Below are 21354 nucleotides of genomic sequence, written 5' to 3'. Positions count from 1 at the left end.
GTCACATTTTAGTTAAATTATTGGCTAAATAAGCTTTTATGTGCTAACCTCAACAGAAGCATTATTGCTGATGTGGGCAAAGGAAAGGGAATTTGGTGGTGGAGAATGAATCACTTTCCCTCCCCTTGACAAAGCTAAAGTGGCAGCTGCCCATTATGGGGCGGATGATAATCCATTATTTGGAAAACACTTTTTTGCTTTCCAGGAATGCGGATTATGCCTACCTTTCCTGCTTCAGATTGTCCATTCTTGTATATATCTATATGTTATATAGATACATATATATCTATATAACATAGATATAGGTCAAGTATTATTAACTTAGTAAATACTGAATAGCTAGTGAATATGAATAAGTATAAGGAAAAATATGCTTTTATGTAGTTCTATTTTGCCCTTGACATACTCTAAATAGAGTAAGGTAGTATTGTATGTTTGTAACCCAGTATTTTGTCCAATAACTGAGCATCTAACAGGCCCTTGGTAACTTTATTTTGACACTTATTTTCTAGACCAGCTTTCAGTGCCCGAAGAGAAGGCAGCAGAATTACTTTTGGATATTGAATCTGTAATTACCTTTTATTGTAAATCACGTAACATTAAATATAGCACGTCCCTTAGCTGGATACATCTACTCAAACCGTTGGTGCATCTTCAACTGCCACGCAGCGATTTATACAACTGCTTTTATGCTATCATGAATAAGTACATTCCCAGGTAAAATATTATTTAGTTATTACACTTTTAAAAATGAATAAAGGTCTAGTTTGTTTTGAACTAAAGTTGTTAGATTTATTTTGATGGTAAAGTAAATGGTTCAAATAATTTTTAAGGTTGTTTGAATCATAATTGTTACTTGACTTTATTTTTGTGGTTATAAATATTTTTTAAAGGATTCTTTAGTTAAGAATTTATGCAATGGAATATTACTGAGCCATAAAAAGGAAAGAAATTGGGTCATTTGTAGAGACGTGGATGGACCTAGAGTCTGTCATACAGAGTGAAGTAAGTCAGAAAGAGAAAAACAAATATCGTATATTAATACATATATGTGGAATCTAGAAAAATGGTACAGATGAACCTATTTGCAGGGCAGGAATAGCAACACAGATGTACAGAACCGGGAGGTAAGGGGGAGTGGGATGAATTGGGAGATTTAGATTGACATATATACACTAACATGTGTAAAATAGGTAGCTAGTGGGAACCTGCTATATAGCACTGGGAGCTCAGCTCAGTGCTTTTAGATTGACGTGTATACATTAATGTGTAAAACAGATAGCTAATGGGAACCTGCTGTATAGCACAGGGAGCTCAGCTTGGTGCTCTGTGATGACCTAGGTGGGTGGGATGGGGGTGGGGTGGGAGGGAGGTCAAAGAGGGAGGGGGTATATGTATACATATAGCTGTTTCACTTCGTCATACAGCAGAAGCTAACACAACATTGTAAAGCAATTATACTCCAATTTTAAAAAAAGTAATTTATGCTTCTAGGGTTTATATATGCAGTATAACTCTTCATAGTTTTTTGATTTCTTTACTTATAAAACAGTAACATAGTGTCTAAGTAAAAAGTAAAATTTTTGGAGTGCTGCTACTTTTTTTTTTTTTTTGCGGTACGCGGCCTCTCACTGTTGTGGCCTCTCCTGTTGCGGAGCACAGGCTCTGGACGCGCAGGCTCAGCGGTCATGGCTCACGGGCCCAGCCGCTCTGCGGCATGTGGGATCTTCCCGCACCAAGGCACAAACCCGTGTCGCTTGCATCGGCAGGCAAACTCTCAACCACTGCGCCACCAGGGAAGCCCTGGAGTGCTGCTACTTTAAATGAGGTGCTGGGGTTACAGCTTGGAATGTAGTCCTAGAAATAGAGGCATTGAACAAGTAATTAGAAGTGCGCTGAGTGTCAGGAAGGTGAAATATAGAGTGCTATGGGAATGTATAATGGGGGTGACCTAACTTGCCCTGGAGGTCAGGGAGGTCGCCTCTGGGAACGTGACACTTAAGTTGAGTCTAGACAGATGTGTAGGTCGTTGTGGGGGGCAGGGGAAAGGGGGTGGGTAGTAGCAGGTGTGGCACTTACGAGGAAAGAAAGAATTCTTGTAGTTCTCAGTGCTGTGGATCAGGTAGTCAGGATTTTAGAGCCAAAAGGAACTTTTGACATAATCTAGACCAGTGGTTTGGCTGCACAGTGAACCTTTGATGCACATTGGAATCATTGGGGGGAGTTCTTAAAAATTCTGATGCCCATTTACATACGTGACTAATTAAATCACATCTCTGAGGAGGACATTAGTGCACTGATGTTTGTTTAGGTTTAGAGCTTCTCGGTTGATTGCAGTGTGCAGCTGTTCTGGAGCTTGATAGTTAAGTGACTACCATTTTTTTCTGCTTTACTGTGCGGTAACATACTATATTAGGTGTAGGTCCTTTGTGTATTTTCTCATTTAAACAGTGACCACTGTAAGGTATGTATCTCTGATTTACAGCTGCAGAAACTGAGGCAAAGAAGGACATTAAAATGACTTATTCAGGATTACACTTCTGCTGTATGACTGAGTCAGGATTTGAACCTAAGTTTGATTGGACACCTGTGCTTTAACTAATAAGGTTCCCTCGTTGCTTATTAGAATCAACTGAAGAACTTTTTTTTTTTTTCTTTTTCTTTTATAGCTTAAAGTATCATTCACATATTACAAAATTCATCCTTTTAGTATGTACAATTCAGTGGTTTTTAGTATGCTCACAGAGTTGTGCAACCATAGCCACAATCATTTTTAGAATGTTTCTGTCACCCCCAAAAGAAACCCCAATACTCATTAGCAGTCAACTCTCCATTTTCCCCTAATACTCTCAGCCCTAGGCAACCACTTACCTTTCTCTATGGATTTGCCTATTCTGGAGAATTTATATAAATGGAATCGTATAATATGTGGTCTTTTATGACTACCTTCTTGCACTTAGTATAGTGTTTTAAGGATTCATACATATTATGGCATATATCAGTACTTATTTCTTTTTATTGCCAAGTAATATCTAATTGTATGCACAATATAAATAAAATACCACATTTTATTTACTCATGCAACAGTTGCTGGACATTTGGATTGTTTTCACTTTTTAGCTATTATGAATAGTGCATTTGTGAACATTGGTGTACAAGTTTTTATGTGGACATGTATTTCATTTCTTTTGGGTATGTACCTAGGAGTGGAAATGTTGAATCATATGGTAAATCCGTGTTTAACCTTTTGAGGAATTGCCAGATTTTTCTACAATAACTGCAACATTTTATATTCCCACCAGTGGTGAATGAAGATCCCAGTTTCTTTGCATCCTTGTCAACATTTTTTTTTAAATTATAGCCAGACTGAGTGTGAAGTGGTATTTCATTATGGTTTTGATTTGCATTTCCCTGACAGCTAATGATTTTCTGCCTTTTTTCATGTGCTAAGTGACAATTTGTATATCTTCTTTGGAGAAATGTCTGTTCAGCCAAAGAACTTTTAAAACATACTGGTTCTTGAAGTTTCAACTATAAATAGACTGTGTAGAGCCATGTAGGGTTTTTTTGTTTTAACTCCCAGGTGACTCTAGTGTACTCCAGAGTGGAGAACCTCTGTGCTACCTGGAAGCGATAGTGCTTCATGTTAGGAAAACAGACCCAGAGATGCCAGAATACAGGGCTAAGGTCATGGTAAAGCTGAGACTGGAATTCATATTTGGGAGTCATTCTGTTATACTAAGTCTCTCAACTGCTTATACTTTACCACCTCTCAGTGTAACAGAGCTAGTAATAGCAAGGGACATGATATTCCAGCTTTCTCTCTACAGAATGTTGGCGGTGGTAGTTACTAATAGAGGGATTGGGGTTTACATTGAGCTGTGTAACATATCGTCTTGTCAGGTTCTCCAGTTACTGTTTCCATGAGTTCCACATGTAACACAGTACTCCAGGGTCAGTGTTAATACCCCTGCATAGGGCCCAGCCCCACAAAATGTTGCTAGAACAACTCCACTATAATATATCTTCTTATTACAGATTCAGATATAACATAGGTAGAATTCTATCAAGGACAGTGCTTTGCAGTGGAGAGTAACTTTGTAATACACAGCTATTAAATGAATAGATGCTGTTGCAATGGCTGACTCTCTGAGATGTTCCACTTTTTCTGAGGCAAACTAGGCAATTGTCCTTACAGTGTATGTCCCTACTCTGCTTACAACCTGTGTTTATGTGTTTTGTTTTAGCAGTCTGTTGCCTTGCATATGTAGAGTGGGGAAAGTATTCAGACTAAGGAGGAGGTAATCTTGCCAATATGAATCCACTTCTGTCTTTGGGCATCTGAATTACCAATTTAGGGCTTTTTCTACAAAACTTCTCTGTTATCTGCAGTATTAGAAAATGGTAGATAGAGGGTCATACCAAATCCTGGCATTGACCTTAGAGCTTAGTTTTTTGTAGAACTTAATTTTCATTATTCCCATTGGAATAGCATTTTGAAACATTCCTTATCAATGCTTTTATGTTAAAACTGACATTCATTTCATTAACTTTTTTGCATGAAGCCTTTTACCTGTTTCAGTGTTTGTTTTTCGTTGGCTGTGCCCTGCAGCATGCAGGATCCTAGTTCCCCAACCAGAGATCAAACCCCCGCCCCCTGCAGTGGAAGCGTGGAGTTCCAACCACTAGACTGCCAGGGAAGTCCTTCAGTTTTTTTATAGTTTGCTTTTTTAGACTGTACATCTACCAAAATACCACTTGTTGAAATATTAAATTACATATGTGGAAGGGTAGTATGCATAATGGTTTAATGCCCAGTTTCTGTGTACAAGTCTTAGTTCCATCACTTCTTAGCTACATGACCTTGGGTGGGCTGCTTGACCGCAGCTAAGCCTCATTTTTCTCATCTGTAAAGTGAAGATGATAATAGTATCTTTCATAGTTGCCTGTAAAGATAAAATGAGGTAACTTTGTGAAGTGTCTATTATAGTGTCTGGCACATGGTATTTCCTCAATAAATACTGACTTTTATTATGATGGCCTATGCTTTGAGCTGTTTAAATTTTTTTAAATTTTTAATGATTTATGAGACATAGGGTAACAAGGTAAGAAGTAGTACAGTTAATAAGGTCGGTGTTTGGCACTTCCCAGGATTCACTCTGAGCACCTGATACCCAGGCCAATTCAACAGCTTCTAAGGCTCTGGGTCCACTATTTTGGAATGTTCATCTGTGGCCATTTCAGACTTGTACCTTTGCTGAAGGATTCCTAATTGAGTACATTAACTGTGGAGCTAACCTGAAGCCTTTCTAGGAGTTTCTTCTTATTTGGCAGGGAAGAAGGGAGCTGGACTTCCTCAGGACTCTCCAGATATCCTTTTGGGATCCAAAACTTATCAAAATAACCTAAGTAGTCCCACTGTTTTCATTGGTCCTTGTAGTCCTTTCTCCTGAGTGCTGCCTGGGTTCACCTGGAAAGACTCTGCCTGGAGTTGGTTGTAGACCTGTTGTTTCTACAGACTTTCTTTCAGGTCAGGTATATCAGGTGTTAGCAAGAGAGGTCTGCCCGGTTGTATCAGGCAGGCTTGCTGTTGTCAGTGCTGTGGTGTTCAGATGTTCTGGGGTAGGGAGGGGATGTGGGTATTGCAGGAGGATCGGTTACTGACATGATCATTTCTGACCTATTAATGCAAGAAACTTTGCTTTTGTTTTTTAGGGATTGTTCTCTGAAGGGGAGACCATTTCATCTTTTCCGATTACTCATCCAGTACCATGAGCCAGAGCTTTGTTCTTTTCTTGATACAAAGAAAATTACTCCAGACTCCTATGCACTCAACTGGGTAATAAAGTGAAAGTAGGAACACTTAATGAAAAATAGCTTTCTTTAAAACTATAGTTAGGTGTTTTTTTTCCCCCAAGGAAGAGAAAGAAAAGCACTAAATTATAGACTATTACTATTTAAACTAAAGGAGTAAAATTATTGACACTTCAAAAATGATTTTTTTTTGCTCTTCACTTACATTAGTTTAAATTATTTAATATGAAGTTTAGCCTTTTGTTGTTTTACAAATATATGTAAATATATGTGATATATTTACTTATGTATAATATATATATGTAATATATATAAATATATGATCTGTATCAGTTCACTTTAAAACTGTGATTAAATTGTTGATAGTATGTATAAGAATTGATATCCAATGACAAGGAAAATAACAAGATTATCAAATGATTAATATGAAAGAATATAAAGTACATCTCAGGGACTTTCCTTGTGGCGCAGTGGTTAAGAATCCCCCTGCCAATGCAGGGAACACGGGTTTGAGCCCTGGGCTGGGAAGATCCCACATGCTGCAGAGCAACTAAGCCCGTGTGCCACAACTACTGAGCCTGCGCTCTACAGCCCGCAAGGCACAACTGCTGATCCCACGCACCACGACTGCTGAAGCCCGTGTGCCCTAGAGCCTGTGCTCCGTGACAAAAGAATCCACCGCAATGAGAAGGTTGCGCACTGCAACAAAGAGTAGCCCCCCGCTCGCTGCAACTAGGCAAAGTCTGCGTGCAGCAATGAAGACCCAACGCAGCCAAAAAATAAATTAATAAATTAAAAAAATTTTAATAAAAGTACATCTCAGTACTCTGTCATTCTATATTTTTATTTTTTTTAATTTTATTTATTTTTGGCTGCGTTGGGTCTTCATTGCTGCGCGTGGGCTTTCTCTAGTTGCAGTGAGCGGGGGCTACTCTTTGTTGCGGTGTGCGGGCTTCTCATTGCGCTGGCTTCTCATTGTAGAGCACTGGCTCTAGGTGCGCGGGCTTCAGTAGTTGCGGTGCGTGGGCTCAGTAGTTGTGGCGCACGGGCTTAGTTGTTCTGCAGCATGTGGGATCTTCCCGGACCATGGCTCAAACTCGTGTCCCCTGCATTGGCAGGTGGGTTCTTAACCACTGTGCCACCAGGCAAGCCCTATATTTGTATTTTTAAATGGGAAATTCTGTTATTTCTAGGTCAGTGGTTCTCAAACCTTTTGGTCTCAGGACCTCTTAACACTCAACATTTATTGAGGAGCCACAATTTATGTGGATTATGTTGGTTAGAAATTAAGAAATTTTAACCATTTATTAATTCATTTAGAAGTAGTGATAAATCCAATGCATGTTAACATAAATAGCCTATTTTTAAATGAAAATTAACTATTTTCGAAAAAGAAAATCAGAATAGTGACATTTTTTAATATTTTTGCAAATCTCAATATTTGGTTAGAGCACAGGCAGGTGCGTTCTCATATCTGCTTCTCTATTGAATCTGTGATGATACCATATTTCGTGTAGCCTTTGGAAAATTCTGTTGTTCATTTGTGAGAGAATGAATATGAAAAAGGCAAAATCTAAGTATTATTATGAAAATAGCTTTGACATCACAAATGCCCTGTAAATACTCTTGGGGACTTCCAGGGCTCCTCAGACCATACTTTGAGAACTGCTCTTCTAGGGTAACTTGAAGATCTTTCTAAAACAGTGATTGGGTTCTAGAAGAATATACATATATTCAAAACTTTTAATGTATTCCTTGATCATGTCTTACCTAGCTTTTCTTCAGGAAGGATTCCATTTCTGCCACTTATTAACCATGTGATTTAATACACTTAGCCTCTGAGCTTCGATTTCTTCATCTGTAAAATGGAACTAATAATAGTACCTATCTCAGAAGGTGATGAGATGAGTAATGAGGAAATGGTGACTAGAGAATCGCAACTGGTTTCAGCTCTGGCATACTAAATCTCATACTGCAGCAGCCTATTCTTTCATTCCTTCTCGGCTGCAGTTTTCTCACTTTGAGTAAAAATAATAAAATTGTAGTTTCTCTGAGATTCATATGTTGCTATTAAATCTACTTATTTGTGTTGAAGTAAGAAACTTTCTTTTAAGCATTCTGATATGTTAATAGAGATCTCTCTTGTCACATTATGCCTGGGAAATGCCATTTCTGTGACCAGAACTCTGAAGTAGTACTCAGTGCTGCTAGCAGATTTTAACTGAGTACTGAAACTACCAGTTTCATTTTGTCAATGCCCGAAGTAGTTCATTCTTGCTACTAGTATCATGTCTATGGGATGGAGTCTTTTTTTTTTTTTTTAAATCATGAGATGAAACAAAATGAATTCCTAAACTTTGAGAACTCATAACTGTGAATGATGCAATGGTAGCTTTAGTTTAGCTAACTGAATTTAATGATGACCATATCTTGCTATTCTGTTTGTATTTGCATCTTCTGTATTTGTAATAGTAATTTTTAAACAGTTACAGAAAACATTAGAAGCATTATGTACTTTAAAAGCTTTGTGGTCAGCTGTAATAGCAGTTACATCAGCTGTGGAGTGTTAGGCTTTTTCTAGCCCAAACATCACCATTTACTAGCTCTGTGATGTTAGGAAGGTTATTTAATAGACGTCTGTTTTCTTACCTATAATATGGGGAGGAAAATGTCTATTTTGAAGGACTGTTGTGAGAATATTTAGAATAAGAGATATATAATAAAAGATATGTGGCAGTAATTTAGTACCTGGCACAAAATATTCACTAAGTGTACGTGTTCTCATTAGCTCCCTTTAGCCATTAAGACTGTTTCAAATTTAACTTCTAGATGGAATTGTTTCTGTATCTAATAAAAATGGAATAATCTAAAAATATCACTGAATTTATGCAATTTAAAACACAGTTGGGCTCTAGAGGAACTTACACATTAACAATTCTTTTATTTGAAGTAGAAAACCATAGAGCTCCTGAAACGTTTTGAGGAACATGAATGTTGTCTCATCTGTTTCAAATGATGTACAAGTAAGATTGGTGAACAATTTGCCTTTAAATTGTCCTTACAATTTCATTTGGTGCTCTTAACTCAAATTACCATGCTTGATCCTCACAATTACCTTGCAAGTTAAGTACTATAATAGTTACCCTTACAGAGCTTGTGGGGTTGTTATGCTGTGGCAGATATGTGCCAGTTACTGTATATATGTATATATGTGCTAGTTACTGTATATACCCTAGGTTAGAGGATGGGTAGTAGTATTCCTTTTTTTTTTTTTTTTAAAAAAAAAACAGAAGTAGAAATGGAAGCTCTAGAGGTTAAGTGACGTACCCTAAGTTATACAGCTAGTAAGTGGCTTCATTGTGCCTTGAATCCACATGTTCTGCCTTTGGATTACATACAGTAAAGTTAAGGTACAAGTTAAATATCAGGTACAGACAGTTTGATATAATGTTACGCATTTGCCTGAATACTTTTAAAAGAACAAGTCGTTGCCATGGTTTATATCTCTCATTTCATTTCCTGATTACAGCTTGGAAGTCTTTTTTCCTGTTACTGTTCCATTGAAGTCACTCAGGCAATATGGGATGGATATCTACAACAAGCAGATCCATTTTTTATTTATTTCTTAATGTTAATAATCCTTGTTAATGCAAAGTAAGTATTAAGTTGACTAGATTTTTTCCTCTCTGTTCTCAGGGTGCTCTGTTGATATTTAACTCAAATTCATCTGATTCTCTTTTTACAGAGAAGTCATTTTAGCGCAGGAGTCTAACAGCAAAGAAGAAGTTATCCGTAAGTATTATTTAATGTGGAGAAAACATTTCAAGTCAGTTTTCTGAAACTCGGTTTCCTCATGTATAAATTTAGAATACTCTAGAAGACCTCTGAGGTTCCATTAAAGTCTTACACACTCTCCACGTACAGACCTTAAAGACTGTTGCCCCTGATTGCCACCCTTGTTCATTCCTTCTATGTATTTTTCACTCTTTCAATTCTTTTCCATATACTCTTTCTTTGGTTTCATTGTTGAGATAAACTGCCCTCTTCTCACTCTCCCCTTCCTTCTTCCTTAATTTGCCTTTGAATACTCAGCTCTTACAAGTGTATCCGTTGTTGAAGTCTTGGTTCTTCGTTTGGGTTCTCCCCCACTCTAGCTCCCACACAGATTTAGTTACTTGCTCTCTATAGTGCCTGGCACTTTGTACTGTGTGTGTTACAGTGTTTATCTCACTATGTTATAATGATTTATCGTCACATTTCTCAAACCAGACAAAGTTCCTTAAGTCAGGAACCATTTCTTGGTCATTTTTTATTTCCAGGGACCCTGACATTTATTATGTGTTCATTGAATAAATCACACTATTCCAATCGAGGCTAATGAATTTGATTTGATTGCTAGGTACCATCATTCACTAAGAGCAGAACTGTATTAACAGTTTGAGTTCCTTTGGGGAAAATCCACTTCTCAAGCAGTTTTCAGTGCATCACTGTTGAGATTCCATTTATATAGTTCAAATGTTGAAGATAAACCAACTTTGATATGTAAATAATGTTCATTACTGTATTTTTCACAAAAAACCTTTTAAATATTATATTTGTAATCATATTTCAGAGTTCTTGGAAAATACTCCATCCAGTTTGAATCTAGAAGATATAGAAGACCTTTTCTCTCTGGCTCAGTATTATTGCAGTAAAACACCAGCTTCATTTAGGAAGGTATCAGACAAGAAATCACCTACTTCAGTATTTCACATTTTGTGCATTGTTTTATGTTTATGTTGTATCCACTTCAGTTAAAATACTCTAGGTTGTCCTTCTTTTCTTTTTATGTGTTACAGTTTTGTGTGATTTTTTTCACTGTAAATACTCTCCCTAATGGAGGAACAGACATTAAAAAAGATACTATACAAATATTCTAGGAACCATTTCACCTCTACTCTGATTATTATTTCTGATCATGAGACTATTGACTATAAGGTATTTCTTAAATTAATGTTTCCTTGATGTTAAAAAATATAAATATTACAAAAATCTGATGGAGGATATATAATTATGCCTTCTTTATCTGGAGTTTAGCTTTGCACAACTTTAATGCTGCTGAGCTGTCTTTTAAACAGAAAAGGGTCACTTAGCTCCATAGAGACCTAGAACCTTTCTCAGATCAGACAAGTGCTTTCAAGAGAAAGGACACCAGATTAGAAGCCCAAGTGCTGTGAGCTCCTAGAAAGTAAAACTCTAAGAAGCAAAAGCAAGTAATGGGGAGGCACAGGAGTACCATTTATGAACAATTTGTGACCTCAGGTGCTCATGAGAGCTTTATTTTTTTTTGGTTTTTTTTTTAAGGCATTCTAGCATCATAATTGCTAGTTGGAAGTTATCATGTCACTGAAACATTAAGATGAGATTAAATTATGTTCAATATAGTGTGTTCAGGAGGCAGATAAGGGAAACCTTATAAGAGCATTTCCCTCAAAACTAACTAATTACAAAAGAGATATATTTCTAGGGACTAGTTTCAGCTATTTTAATAATTGCCTTATGTAGATCACCTCATTTCCCAACAGTGTTGACTAAGTTAGATGGTGGCGTAGTGGTTATGATACTGGATGAAAAAGAAGTCTTATCCTTTTCTTTCCAGTCTTTTAAGAGGATAGCTTTTATTCTTCAGACATAAATAATCTGCACTAGCAGTTGCTAATTAGAGCAGGTTTTAGCAGCATATTACACAATTTATGCCATGTTTTTGTTTTCATTTTATTAAAATATAAAAAGTTGTGAGTAACCATTTAAAAATTTACTATTTAAATATAGGTGATAATATAGAAAATAGCTGTGTAGAATGTGTTATTTTTTCTTAGTCTTTCATTTTGTGTGAAATCTAATGGGGACTTTGTATGCAGACTTTTTGTAGCTTTTAGCCTGTAAAATATGAGAGGATATGTTAAATCACGTGACTCAAAGATGTTATGTAATTATTTTACCTTTTGTCTTGGTCTGTTGAGAATAGTTTTAGGAAGAAAGTTTGATTTTATTTTTTCTGCATAATGTTTCAAAAATTCCTCTTCCCACAGGATAATCACCATCTCTTTGGTAGTACTTTGTTGGGAATTAAGGATGATGATGCAGATTTGAGTCAAGCACTTTGTCTGGCCATCTCCGTGTCAGAGATCCTTCAAGCAAATCAGCTTCAAGGGGTAAGTAAAAAAAACCCCACTGTTTATCAGAAAACTATCCCCTTTAAATGCAAGGAATCAACATTTCCTCCCTGTTTGTTGATTCTCACAAAATTAATTTACTATAACAATGTTGTTGTTTTGCTTTTTTTGAATGATTAATGTGTTAAATCTTCTGTCCATATGCTCATTTTTAAACTGCCAGCTTGCGTGTTATTTTACTTGTCAACAACTAATTAATTTTGACACCAAATTTTTGTAAATTGCCAAATCTTTTTTCATATTTTAGCAAAGCAACTGAATGTTATATAAAGTACTTAAAAGGGTGGATTTAACAGTTAAATTCTGGATACTTATACAGCTAATTGAATTACATGGTTTAACGCCAAAAGGCATGTTACAAAGGAGAATTGAGGATATACCATGGTTTTCTGTCTGTTGCTGTCTTCATGAAAATCTTTTTGCTAACAGTGCAACAGTTAACCGTGTGTGTTTGGAAGGTTGGATGTATTTCGAAGATGGAGAGAAGAGGAACGGACATGGAAAGACAGGCCTTTTACAGTAGATCTTTTTAAAACAAGCATTTCACATATTTTTCTTATTAGAACTATTACTTAAAAACAAATCAGAGCATGTAATCTAGTTTAAAGAGACCGATGTGAACTTCTTCAGTTCAGACTGGCACTGGAGAACCTTCTCTCACCCCCAAAAGACATTTATTTAATCCTTATGTGAATTGCATTGTTGATAAATGTGTGGGCTTATTTTCAGAAACAGGAATTGTATCTACATCTGTGTTTATTTTCAGAAACAGGAATTGTATCTACATCTGTGTTTATAACTACATAGTGTTTTTAAAAGTGTTTAACATGATAGATATTAAATTATTAAATTCCAGTATAATTAGTTTTATAGCTCAAACTAATATTCTTCTGCTACATATTTTAAGACTTTCTAGTCAAGAACAGTATATACAGAGTATTTTAACTATTTAAAATGAATAAAACTATTTAAGATCTTGAGGTTATTTTCTTGAGTCTTTATGGGTCCTCCTATGTGAGATCCATTTCTAATCTATCTGTTTCCCCTTCTTTGGTTAATTGTTAATGTTATATTGTGTAAAATGTGACCCTCATGGCAAATTTTATTTTGTCAAATGTTTCCCTTTTAGGAAGGAGTCCGGTTCTTTGTGGTGGATTGCCGTCCTGCAGAACAGTATAATGCTGGGCATTTATCAACTGCTTTCCACTTAGATTCAGATCTGGTTAGTATAAATGCTGATTAAAAATTTTTAAAAAGTAAGAGAAGAAATGGATTTCTTTTCTTTAGGCCATAAATAAATACACATGTACCAGATTGGGGATGTTTTTCTTTCTGCTTAAGGAGGGAGTCTCTGCCCTTATAAAAGTGTTGCCTCAGGTTTCCTTTTCACCTAGGACACCCTTTTGGGATCATAAAGGGTAGATGAAAGCACTGTTAACTATGGCTTACTGTTGCTTACCATTGTTATGTCAGTAAATTCTAAACTTCTTACTGTGAGCTACCTGATGTAGCACTCAGCATAGTGTCTTGCACTTAGTAAGTACTCTGTGAATATTAACTCTTCTTATGATTGGGTAATTAGTCTATAAGCCTTTTTTTCCATCATGAGTACTTATGCATATAATAAAGTAATATTTAATAAGGGTGGTATCTGGTGTATAGGGGCTCAGTTGTTCAAATTGCTGTCCTAGGGTCACTTGAATTGAAGGACTAGATGAAGTAGATAATTAAATATTGTCAGAGATGCTTAGAGCATTTGGTAGGACTGGGACTGACATCATTTAAGCCCTTCTGGGGTTATTAGAGCCTCAGGGATGGAGAAGACAGAAAGAGGAATAACTTCTTTTGCTGACTATTCTATCTGCCCTTCTTCCCAACTTGTCTGAAAAAGTTGACGCTGAAGCTGTGAAAGGGCATGTTGAAAGATCTAGGTGGTATCAAGAGGAAACTCATGGAAAATGGAGGTGAAAATGGAGAGTTTGGGGTGCTATAGGTGAAGAAGGCAGTCCTAACTTGTTTGCATCCTAAAAGTGAACTCTGTGCCTTTCTCTTCCTTGATTCATCTAGGAAGACCTAAATGGTCCTTCTTTTATGCTTATTTTTAAAATTTATTCATCATTAATAACTTGATTATTCTTAAAAAACTTAAAGGATGTCTCCAGAGTTGACAATTGCTCTGTTTGTTTAATCATCCAGACCTTTAATATGTATTTACATATTTCTTATTCACTTTTTTTTTTTCCACTTGATTTTTCACTTAACAGTTCACTCGCATTTTCACTTAACAGTTTTTTGGAGATCTTTTCATTTTAGTACATTGTTTTTAACGGCTGTATAGTGGTGCATGGTACAGATATACCATAATTTATTGCCTGATTGATGTACATCTAGAATGTTTTCAGTTTTCTTGTAATAAAACAATGCTGTAGTTAACATCCGTATATGTATTTTGTGGACTTGTGCAAATATTTCTGTAAAATAGACCCCTACAAGTAAAATTTTGGGGTTGAGAGTTGTGGGCATATACAACATTACTAGAATCTGCCGTATTGCCCTTTAGAAAGGCTGAATCAACTGATACTTTACAACTCTAAGTGAGAATGATTGTTTCATACCATCAGCATTATTGGACATTACCAATTTTTTATTTTACAAGAATGATTGTCATTCTTGTTATTACTAGTGATGTTGTGCATCTTTTTTCAAGTGTGCTGTTAATTTGTATTTTTTTATCAATGCAAATTGCTTTTCTATGGTTTGTCCATTTTTCTATTGGATTTTCACTGTGCCTTTTTTTTTTTTTTTTTGCGGTACACGGGCCTCTCACTGTTGTGGCCTCTCCTGCTGCGGAGCACAGGCTCCGGACACGCAGGTTCAACAGCCATGGCCCACGGGCCCAGCTGCTCCGCGGCATGTGGGATCTTCCCAGACTGGGGCACAAACCCGTGTCCCCTGCATCGGCAGGCGGACTCTCAACCACTGCACCACCACTGTGGAAGCCCCACTGTGCTTTTTATGAACAGTTTTTTGAACAAATTTTTGTATTTATTGGCATACTTGTTTTCTTGAGGGTAGGAAATCAATTTTTTCATCCTCGTATCTCTAGTATCTAGAGTAGTGCTGATGAATAAATGGCTTCTACTATTTCTGACTGTCCTCTAAGAAATTCATGGTTTGCCATGTAAGTGGAAACTAAAAAATATAGGTTGTTTCAATGTATTGTTTTTGTCAGGGACCCTTCCACTCAGTGTTAAACTTTTCTTGTCATGATACCTAAAGACACTGAAGCTTAGAAAACAAACAGCAAAAACAATTTTTTTGTCTAGTAAAGTATTTTCTTTGCATAATTTAATCTTTCTGTGAATTTTCAACTTTTGTTTTCTGATGTATTATAGGTACATTTATACACATTTCTTTTATCCCAGGGATTTTATTTATAAGAGCCTTTGTTAGAGGAATTCCCTGGTAGTCCAGCGGTTAAGACTCTGCACTTTCATTGCTGAGGGCCTGGGTTTGATCCCTGGCGGGGGAACTAAGATCCCACAAACTGCGTGGCGTGACCAAAACAAACAAAAAAAGGCTTTATTTTCATGGTGGCAATTTAAATATTGTTTTTTTTTTCCCGCCCTGGGAAAATATTTTGTTTTGCAAATGTATAAGAAGCACAGGCTTGCCACATTAAAAAAAATTTTAATTGTCTAGATGCTCCAGAATCCGTCTGAGTTTGCACAGTCAGTAAAGTCCCTGCTGGAAGCACAGAAGCAGTCCATTGAGTCTGGCTCCATCGCTGGTGGGGAGCACCTCTGTTTCATGGGCAGTGGCAGAGAGGAAGAAGACATGTATATGAACATGGTCCTGGCACACTTTTTACAGGTATGCCGACAGATTATTTCAGTTTTCCTTGGTTACTGCTATCACCTTTAAGAAATTCTCCTAGGTAATTTTGTGCTGTTGTCTACCTTGTCAAATTTATGTTTTTTTTTTTTTTTTTAACACTTTATTGGTTTTGTGTCTTGCCAACAAAGGTCTTCTCCCCCAGATTTTTCTTGCGTGCTTATGTGTTATACTTTTATGTTTAAATCTTGGCCCATCTGGAATTATTTTTGTGTAAGAAGTGAGGTAGGAATCAAAAAAAATTTTTTCCCCAAAAAGCTAACCAGTTTTGCTGTCAGTATGAAATACTACCTCTTTAATATACTGAATTCCTCAATGAATCAGGGTCTATTGCTGGATTATTCTTTTGCATTGTTCTCTATGCCTATTCATGCCTCAGCTTTTTACAGTTGCTATATAATTCATTTTAATATCTTCACTTTGAAATTGAATAAATGTACATGTATATGTACTCATGACACTTAGCCACCTTTCCTTTTTGTGTTTAAATGTTGTCTTCAGCACAACTAATTTGTATCAGCGATTTTATGCAACCTGTCCCCTCTACCTTTTCTACAAAGCCTCACTCAGTGATGGCTCTTTCTTTATAAAAATGGTTGTTTATTAGGTATTCTTTGGTAGTTTATACATTAAAGTCCTCATTTTGTGTGGCCCTGAACTATGGAATCAGGAAGACAATAGGAATGCTATTACACAAGCCACTCAATTTACATCCACTTTACTGGGAATCTGGTTTGAGAAAATTAGTCTAAAGCAGGGGTCCCCAACTCCTGGGCAATGGACGGGTACCAGTCGGTGGCCTGTTAGGAACTGTGCCGCAGAGTAGGAGGTGAGCAGTGGGCGAGCCAGTGAAGCTTCATCTGTATTTACAGCCGCTCCCCATCGCTCCCATTACCACCTGAGCTCCACCTCCTGTCAGATCAGCAGCAGCATTACATTCTCATAAGAGCACAAACCCTACTGTGAACTGTGCATGCGAGGGATCTAGGTTACGTGCTCCTTATGAGAATCTAATGCATGGTGATCTGAGGTGGAGCTGAGGTGGTCCCAACCATCCCCAGATGGGTCCATCTAGTTGCAGGAAAAGAAGCTCAGGGCTCCCAGTAATTCTGCATTATGGTGAGTTGTATCATTATTTCATTATATAGTACAAAGTAATAATAATAGAAATAAAGTGCACAATGAATATAATGTGCTTGAGTCATTCTGAAATCATCCCCCACCCCACCCCCCATCCGTGGAAAAATTGTCTTCCACAAAACTGGTCCCAAGAAAGACTGGGGACCGCTGGTCTAAAGGGCAGTCCTTGAAAGACAAAATCAGAGAAGGAGCAAGGTATTTGGGAGAGGGATTATAAGGTAAAGTTATACTTTACTGGGGGAAAGATTTTAGAAGTTTATACAGAATAACAAAAATAGGTTCTCAAACTCATTTTACTTATAAATTTAATTGACCTGTTCTAAAAATGGCCTGGTATAGGCTGTATATTATGAAGGGTGTCAGATGGCAAGAATTTGGAATATTGTGGACTTCTATTAATAATTCGAGTTCTTAATGTGGTTTTAGAAATTCCCCCCCTCCCAGTTTTTATTGTGGAAAATTTCAAACAAATCCACAAGTAGGGAGAATTGAACTCTATAAATTCTTTGTAAAGACATAACCACATTATCACTATTACACTTTATTATAAAAAAAAGTAACGAGTGTTCAAGTTCCCTTGGTTTTCTCAGGATCTAAAACAAGACATTGCACTCTGGTTGGTATCTTTTAAGTATCTTTTAATTTATAGGTTCCCTTTCCTAATTTTTTTCCTTGTATATATTTGTTTGGAAAAACTGGTTACTTTGTCTTATATTTTCCCACAATCTGGATTTTGCAGATTGCATTCACATGGTGTTGTTTATCAGGTTCTATCCCTGGTATTTCCTGTAAACTGGTAATTAGACCTAGGGACTTATTAGATTACTTTTGGGGGTGGGAGGGATAGGAAGTCTTGGGTATTGTGTACTTCCTCAGGAGGTAAATACTGCCCAGATACCTTTCTTTTTTGTGTCTTTGTTTATCATTGCTTAGATTCATTAATTTTTAGTAGTTTGTAAAATGTTAACATTCTGTCATTTCTTCATAATTAGCTGTAGTATTTGCTTTTGTATTTCCTTTTTATAAAAGACCCAAAATATTTTGGCAAGCTTTTAAAAACCATTCTAGTAACATCCGAAAATACAGTGTAACTGATTTTGGTTTGACTCTGTATCGCACTATTGGGACTATAATACAAGTAAAATCACAGTCTCATTAGTAGCCATGAAGTTATCCACTTCTTCCCACTCAAGCACCAGACCTTATAGTACACAAGATAAATGTGTGTACTTCTCTGTGCCAAAGTCCAAAATGTCAAAGAAGAAATTCAGAAATTTAGTATATAACCTTATATTACATTTGTCAATGCTTATAGAACTATCAGAAGTTTTATAGAATTTTTAAAAAATTTATTTATTTAATTAATTTATTTTTGACTGCGTTGGGTCTTGGTTGCTGCACGCAGGTTTTCTCTAGTTGCAGTGAGTGGGGGCTGCTCTTCGTTGCGGTTCGCGGGCTTCTCATTGTGGTGGCTTCTCTTGTTGCAGAGCACGGGCTCTAAAGCGCAGACTCAGTAGTTGTGGTACACGGACTTCGTTGCTCTGTGGCATGGACCAGGGCATGGAACCCATGTCCCCTGCATTGGCAGGTGGATTCTTAACCACTGAGCCGCCAGGGAAGCCCCCAGAAGTTTTAATTAAATTGCATTTGGGAATAATTTTAAATTTTATTTTCCATTTCAGAAAAACAAAGAATATGTGAGCATTGCCAGTGGAGGATTTATGGGTAAGGTTTTAATTTATTAATCCCTTTGTCCCTACTTTTCAGAGGAAATTATACTATCACTGGAGCTGATTTAGAATGACCAAATTAGTTAATGGGTACACTTTCTCTTCAGTCATTCACTATTTTCAGAAAAGGCAAGGCCAGCAGGACATATAGATAAAGACAAACACAATAGACAATTGCAATGAGTGAATAAATAGTGGAAGACTGTTGAAGTGGATGTGTATTAATTAGCTTGTATTTGTAGAAAATGTTTTTGTAAAGATGGGTGAAAAACTGCCCCACATGATTTGTTTCTGTGGAGAAGGAAGGATAGATAGGACTGGGAAACGAGAGTAGGAGGAATAATTTTCACTGTATACTCTTTGTGCTATTTGCTTTTTTGTTTGTTCTGTTTTCATTTTAGTTTTGAACTACATGAGCGTATTAGCTGCTGAAAAAATGTTGACTGAATAGAATAAAACAAATAAGTTGATATTTTCAAGTCTGCAGATAATATCTGGTAATTCATGATAGTAAAATGACAGAATCCCTACCAGCAAATATTTGAGAATATGTGAAGGAGTAGGTCAGGGTAGTAAGGTTAAAAAAAGACTATCTTTTTTTCTTTTCTTTTCTTTTTTTTTTTTTTTTTTTACAAATTATGTTATTTAAGGGTACAGATTTACAACTAGTAGATAAATAAGTCCTGGAGTACTAAGGCACAGTATACTAATGCACAGTATAGTGAATATAGACAACAGTATTGTATTATAATCACCAAACTTGCAGAGACTAGATCTTAATTATTCCCACCACAAAAAAGAAATGGTAATTGTGTGACATGATAGAGGTGCAGCTGTTGCTACAGTGGAAGTCATATTACAGTATATAAATGTATCAAATCAACATTTTGTATACCTTAAACTTACACAGTGTTATATGTCAAATATATTTCAATTAAAAGATAAGGCGCCTTTCATTAGGAGAAGAGATATAAAAATATTGAACTATAATTACTAGGAAAATTAATGATAAAATCAAATTAATATTTGTTGGAGGCAATAGAATCCTGAGTTTGAATCATAAGAGTCTTATAAGGATTAAGTTCTGGCTTAATATGATTTTCTTATGTTATGACTTAGACATTTTGATAGGTTAGGGTCTATTTCTTCTTGGTCTTTGTTGATATTAGTAAGAATTATTTCTCCTGTATATCATGGCCTGATAACTAACTACCCTTGAAGCTCATACCCAAAGTGATTTAACAAAAGGGCTTATTTAAATAAGTACTAGTGTTAAGCAAGTATTGGCCTAAGGCCCAGTGTTATTGGAAGTTCTGACAACATGATACAAAACGTCGTGATACAAGACACTTTTGAGAGTCTGAAAAGTATTCTTTTATATCACAGATATCCTAGGTTTTAGGAACTTTTTTCTAGATTATTTCTGTTCCAAGAATAATCTCTCTTTCCATAGCAGTTAATGCCTAAGACTGCTTCTTTATTATGGGAAGGATTAACTGATGTCTCCTTATGGTAAACAAAAGCCACCATAGGTTTTCTATTAATCTTTTATGTCATAAAACCATTGCTAAGTTTATCTATTAATACTTGAAGGATTACCTTCCAAAGAGGAAAACATCAAGCCTATATATATAGTTACTGTTACCCTTAGGGTCAATTAAGAAAAGTTATATGTGTATAGAGAGAGGGCTTTAGAAGGAAAAGGAAAAGGAAGGCTTTCTGTAGCCTGGGGTCTTTTAGTACTTTACAGAGGTGCTGAAAGAAATACCTGTGATTATGCCTTCGGATCCTTTTCATTCAGCTATGACATGTTTATTGTACTTCTCTGGTATTGAATCTTTCCAAAGGGTTTGATACGTCAGGATTTTTTTTTCTTCTTCCTATTTATCTTTAAGCACTGCAGCAGCACCTAGCAGACATTAATGTGGATGGACCAGAAAATGGATATGGCCATTGGATTGCTAGTACCTCAGGCTCAAGGAGCAGTGTCAGTTCTTCTCTTGATGTAAGTGTATATGTAGAATATGTCACCAGAGTTGGATAAATGCCCAGGTGATTAACAACTAAACAGCTACCATAACAGAAATGGAGTAAAAATAATTCAGACACATGCAGTGAGGAATCATATTATTGCGAGGTTAATGAAATGGTGGGAGCAGGCCTAAGCAGCTAAACTAGCCAGGAGTTCTGGTGGTCTACCTGCTGAATTCAGATTTCTCCCTCTCCAGCTGCAGCTTGGTATCACCTAGTGACAATTTTCTACTCCACCTTAAATGTCAGTGGAGATAATTCTGAGTCCCGTGACTAGCTAGGACTCTAAAGTGAGCTGGTTCTAGGAATCTCCCAATTAGTTTGGGTCTGGAGAATACTGAGGCTCATGTTTGCATCTCCAGCATACTGTCTCTGTAGCTCTCCTCCCCACCACATACCTACATGATTAAAACTTCAGTCCACCCATATTTGAGAATGGGCCAGGCAGAGGAAGACAGGAACCAGTTGCCAATCCCATTTTATTTGAGTTTTAGTTATTGAGGTGTATATTACTGCAGGGTTTTGCAATA

The 21354-nt window shown here is 36.5% G+C and overlaps 1 protein-coding gene across 7 annotated transcripts in view; it reads left to right on the top strand.

Annotated features, from left to right (window-relative positions):
- TBC1D23 (TBC1 domain family member 23) overlaps positions 1–21354 on the top strand; it is a 64349-nt gene that overhangs the window by 28095 nt on the left and 14900 nt on the right. For 6 of the 7 annotated variants that reach the window (XM_032629740.1, XM_032629741.1, XM_032629739.1 and 3 more), the window contains 10 exons: positions 513–717; positions 5716–5839; positions 9344–9468; positions 9560–9606; positions 10427–10530; positions 11886–12008; positions 13159–13251; positions 15732–15902; positions 18746–18788; positions 20689–20798. In XM_032629740.1, the coding sequence (XP_032485631.1) occupies positions 513–717; positions 5716–5839; positions 9344–9468; positions 9560–9606; positions 10427–10530; positions 11886–12008; positions 13159–13251; positions 15732–15902; positions 18746–18788; positions 20689–20798 (1145 nt within the window). Of the gene's footprint in view, positions 1–512; positions 718–5715; positions 5854–9343; positions 9469–9559; positions 9607–10426; positions 10531–11885; positions 12009–13158; positions 13252–15731; positions 15903–18745; positions 20799–21354 lie in introns of all 7 variants that reach the window. The other variant, XR_004349587.1, reaches the window with a different exon arrangement.

The sequence above is a fragment of the Phocoena sinus genome, chromosome 4, assembly GCF_008692025.1.
Source record: "Phocoena sinus isolate mPhoSin1 chromosome 4, mPhoSin1.pri, whole genome shotgun sequence".
NCBI lineage: Eukaryota > Metazoa > Chordata > Mammalia > Artiodactyla > Phocoenidae > Phocoena > Phocoena sinus.
The sequence above is the reverse complement of the archived record's forward strand: the minus strand, read 5'-3'. Positions and strand labels throughout refer to the sequence as shown.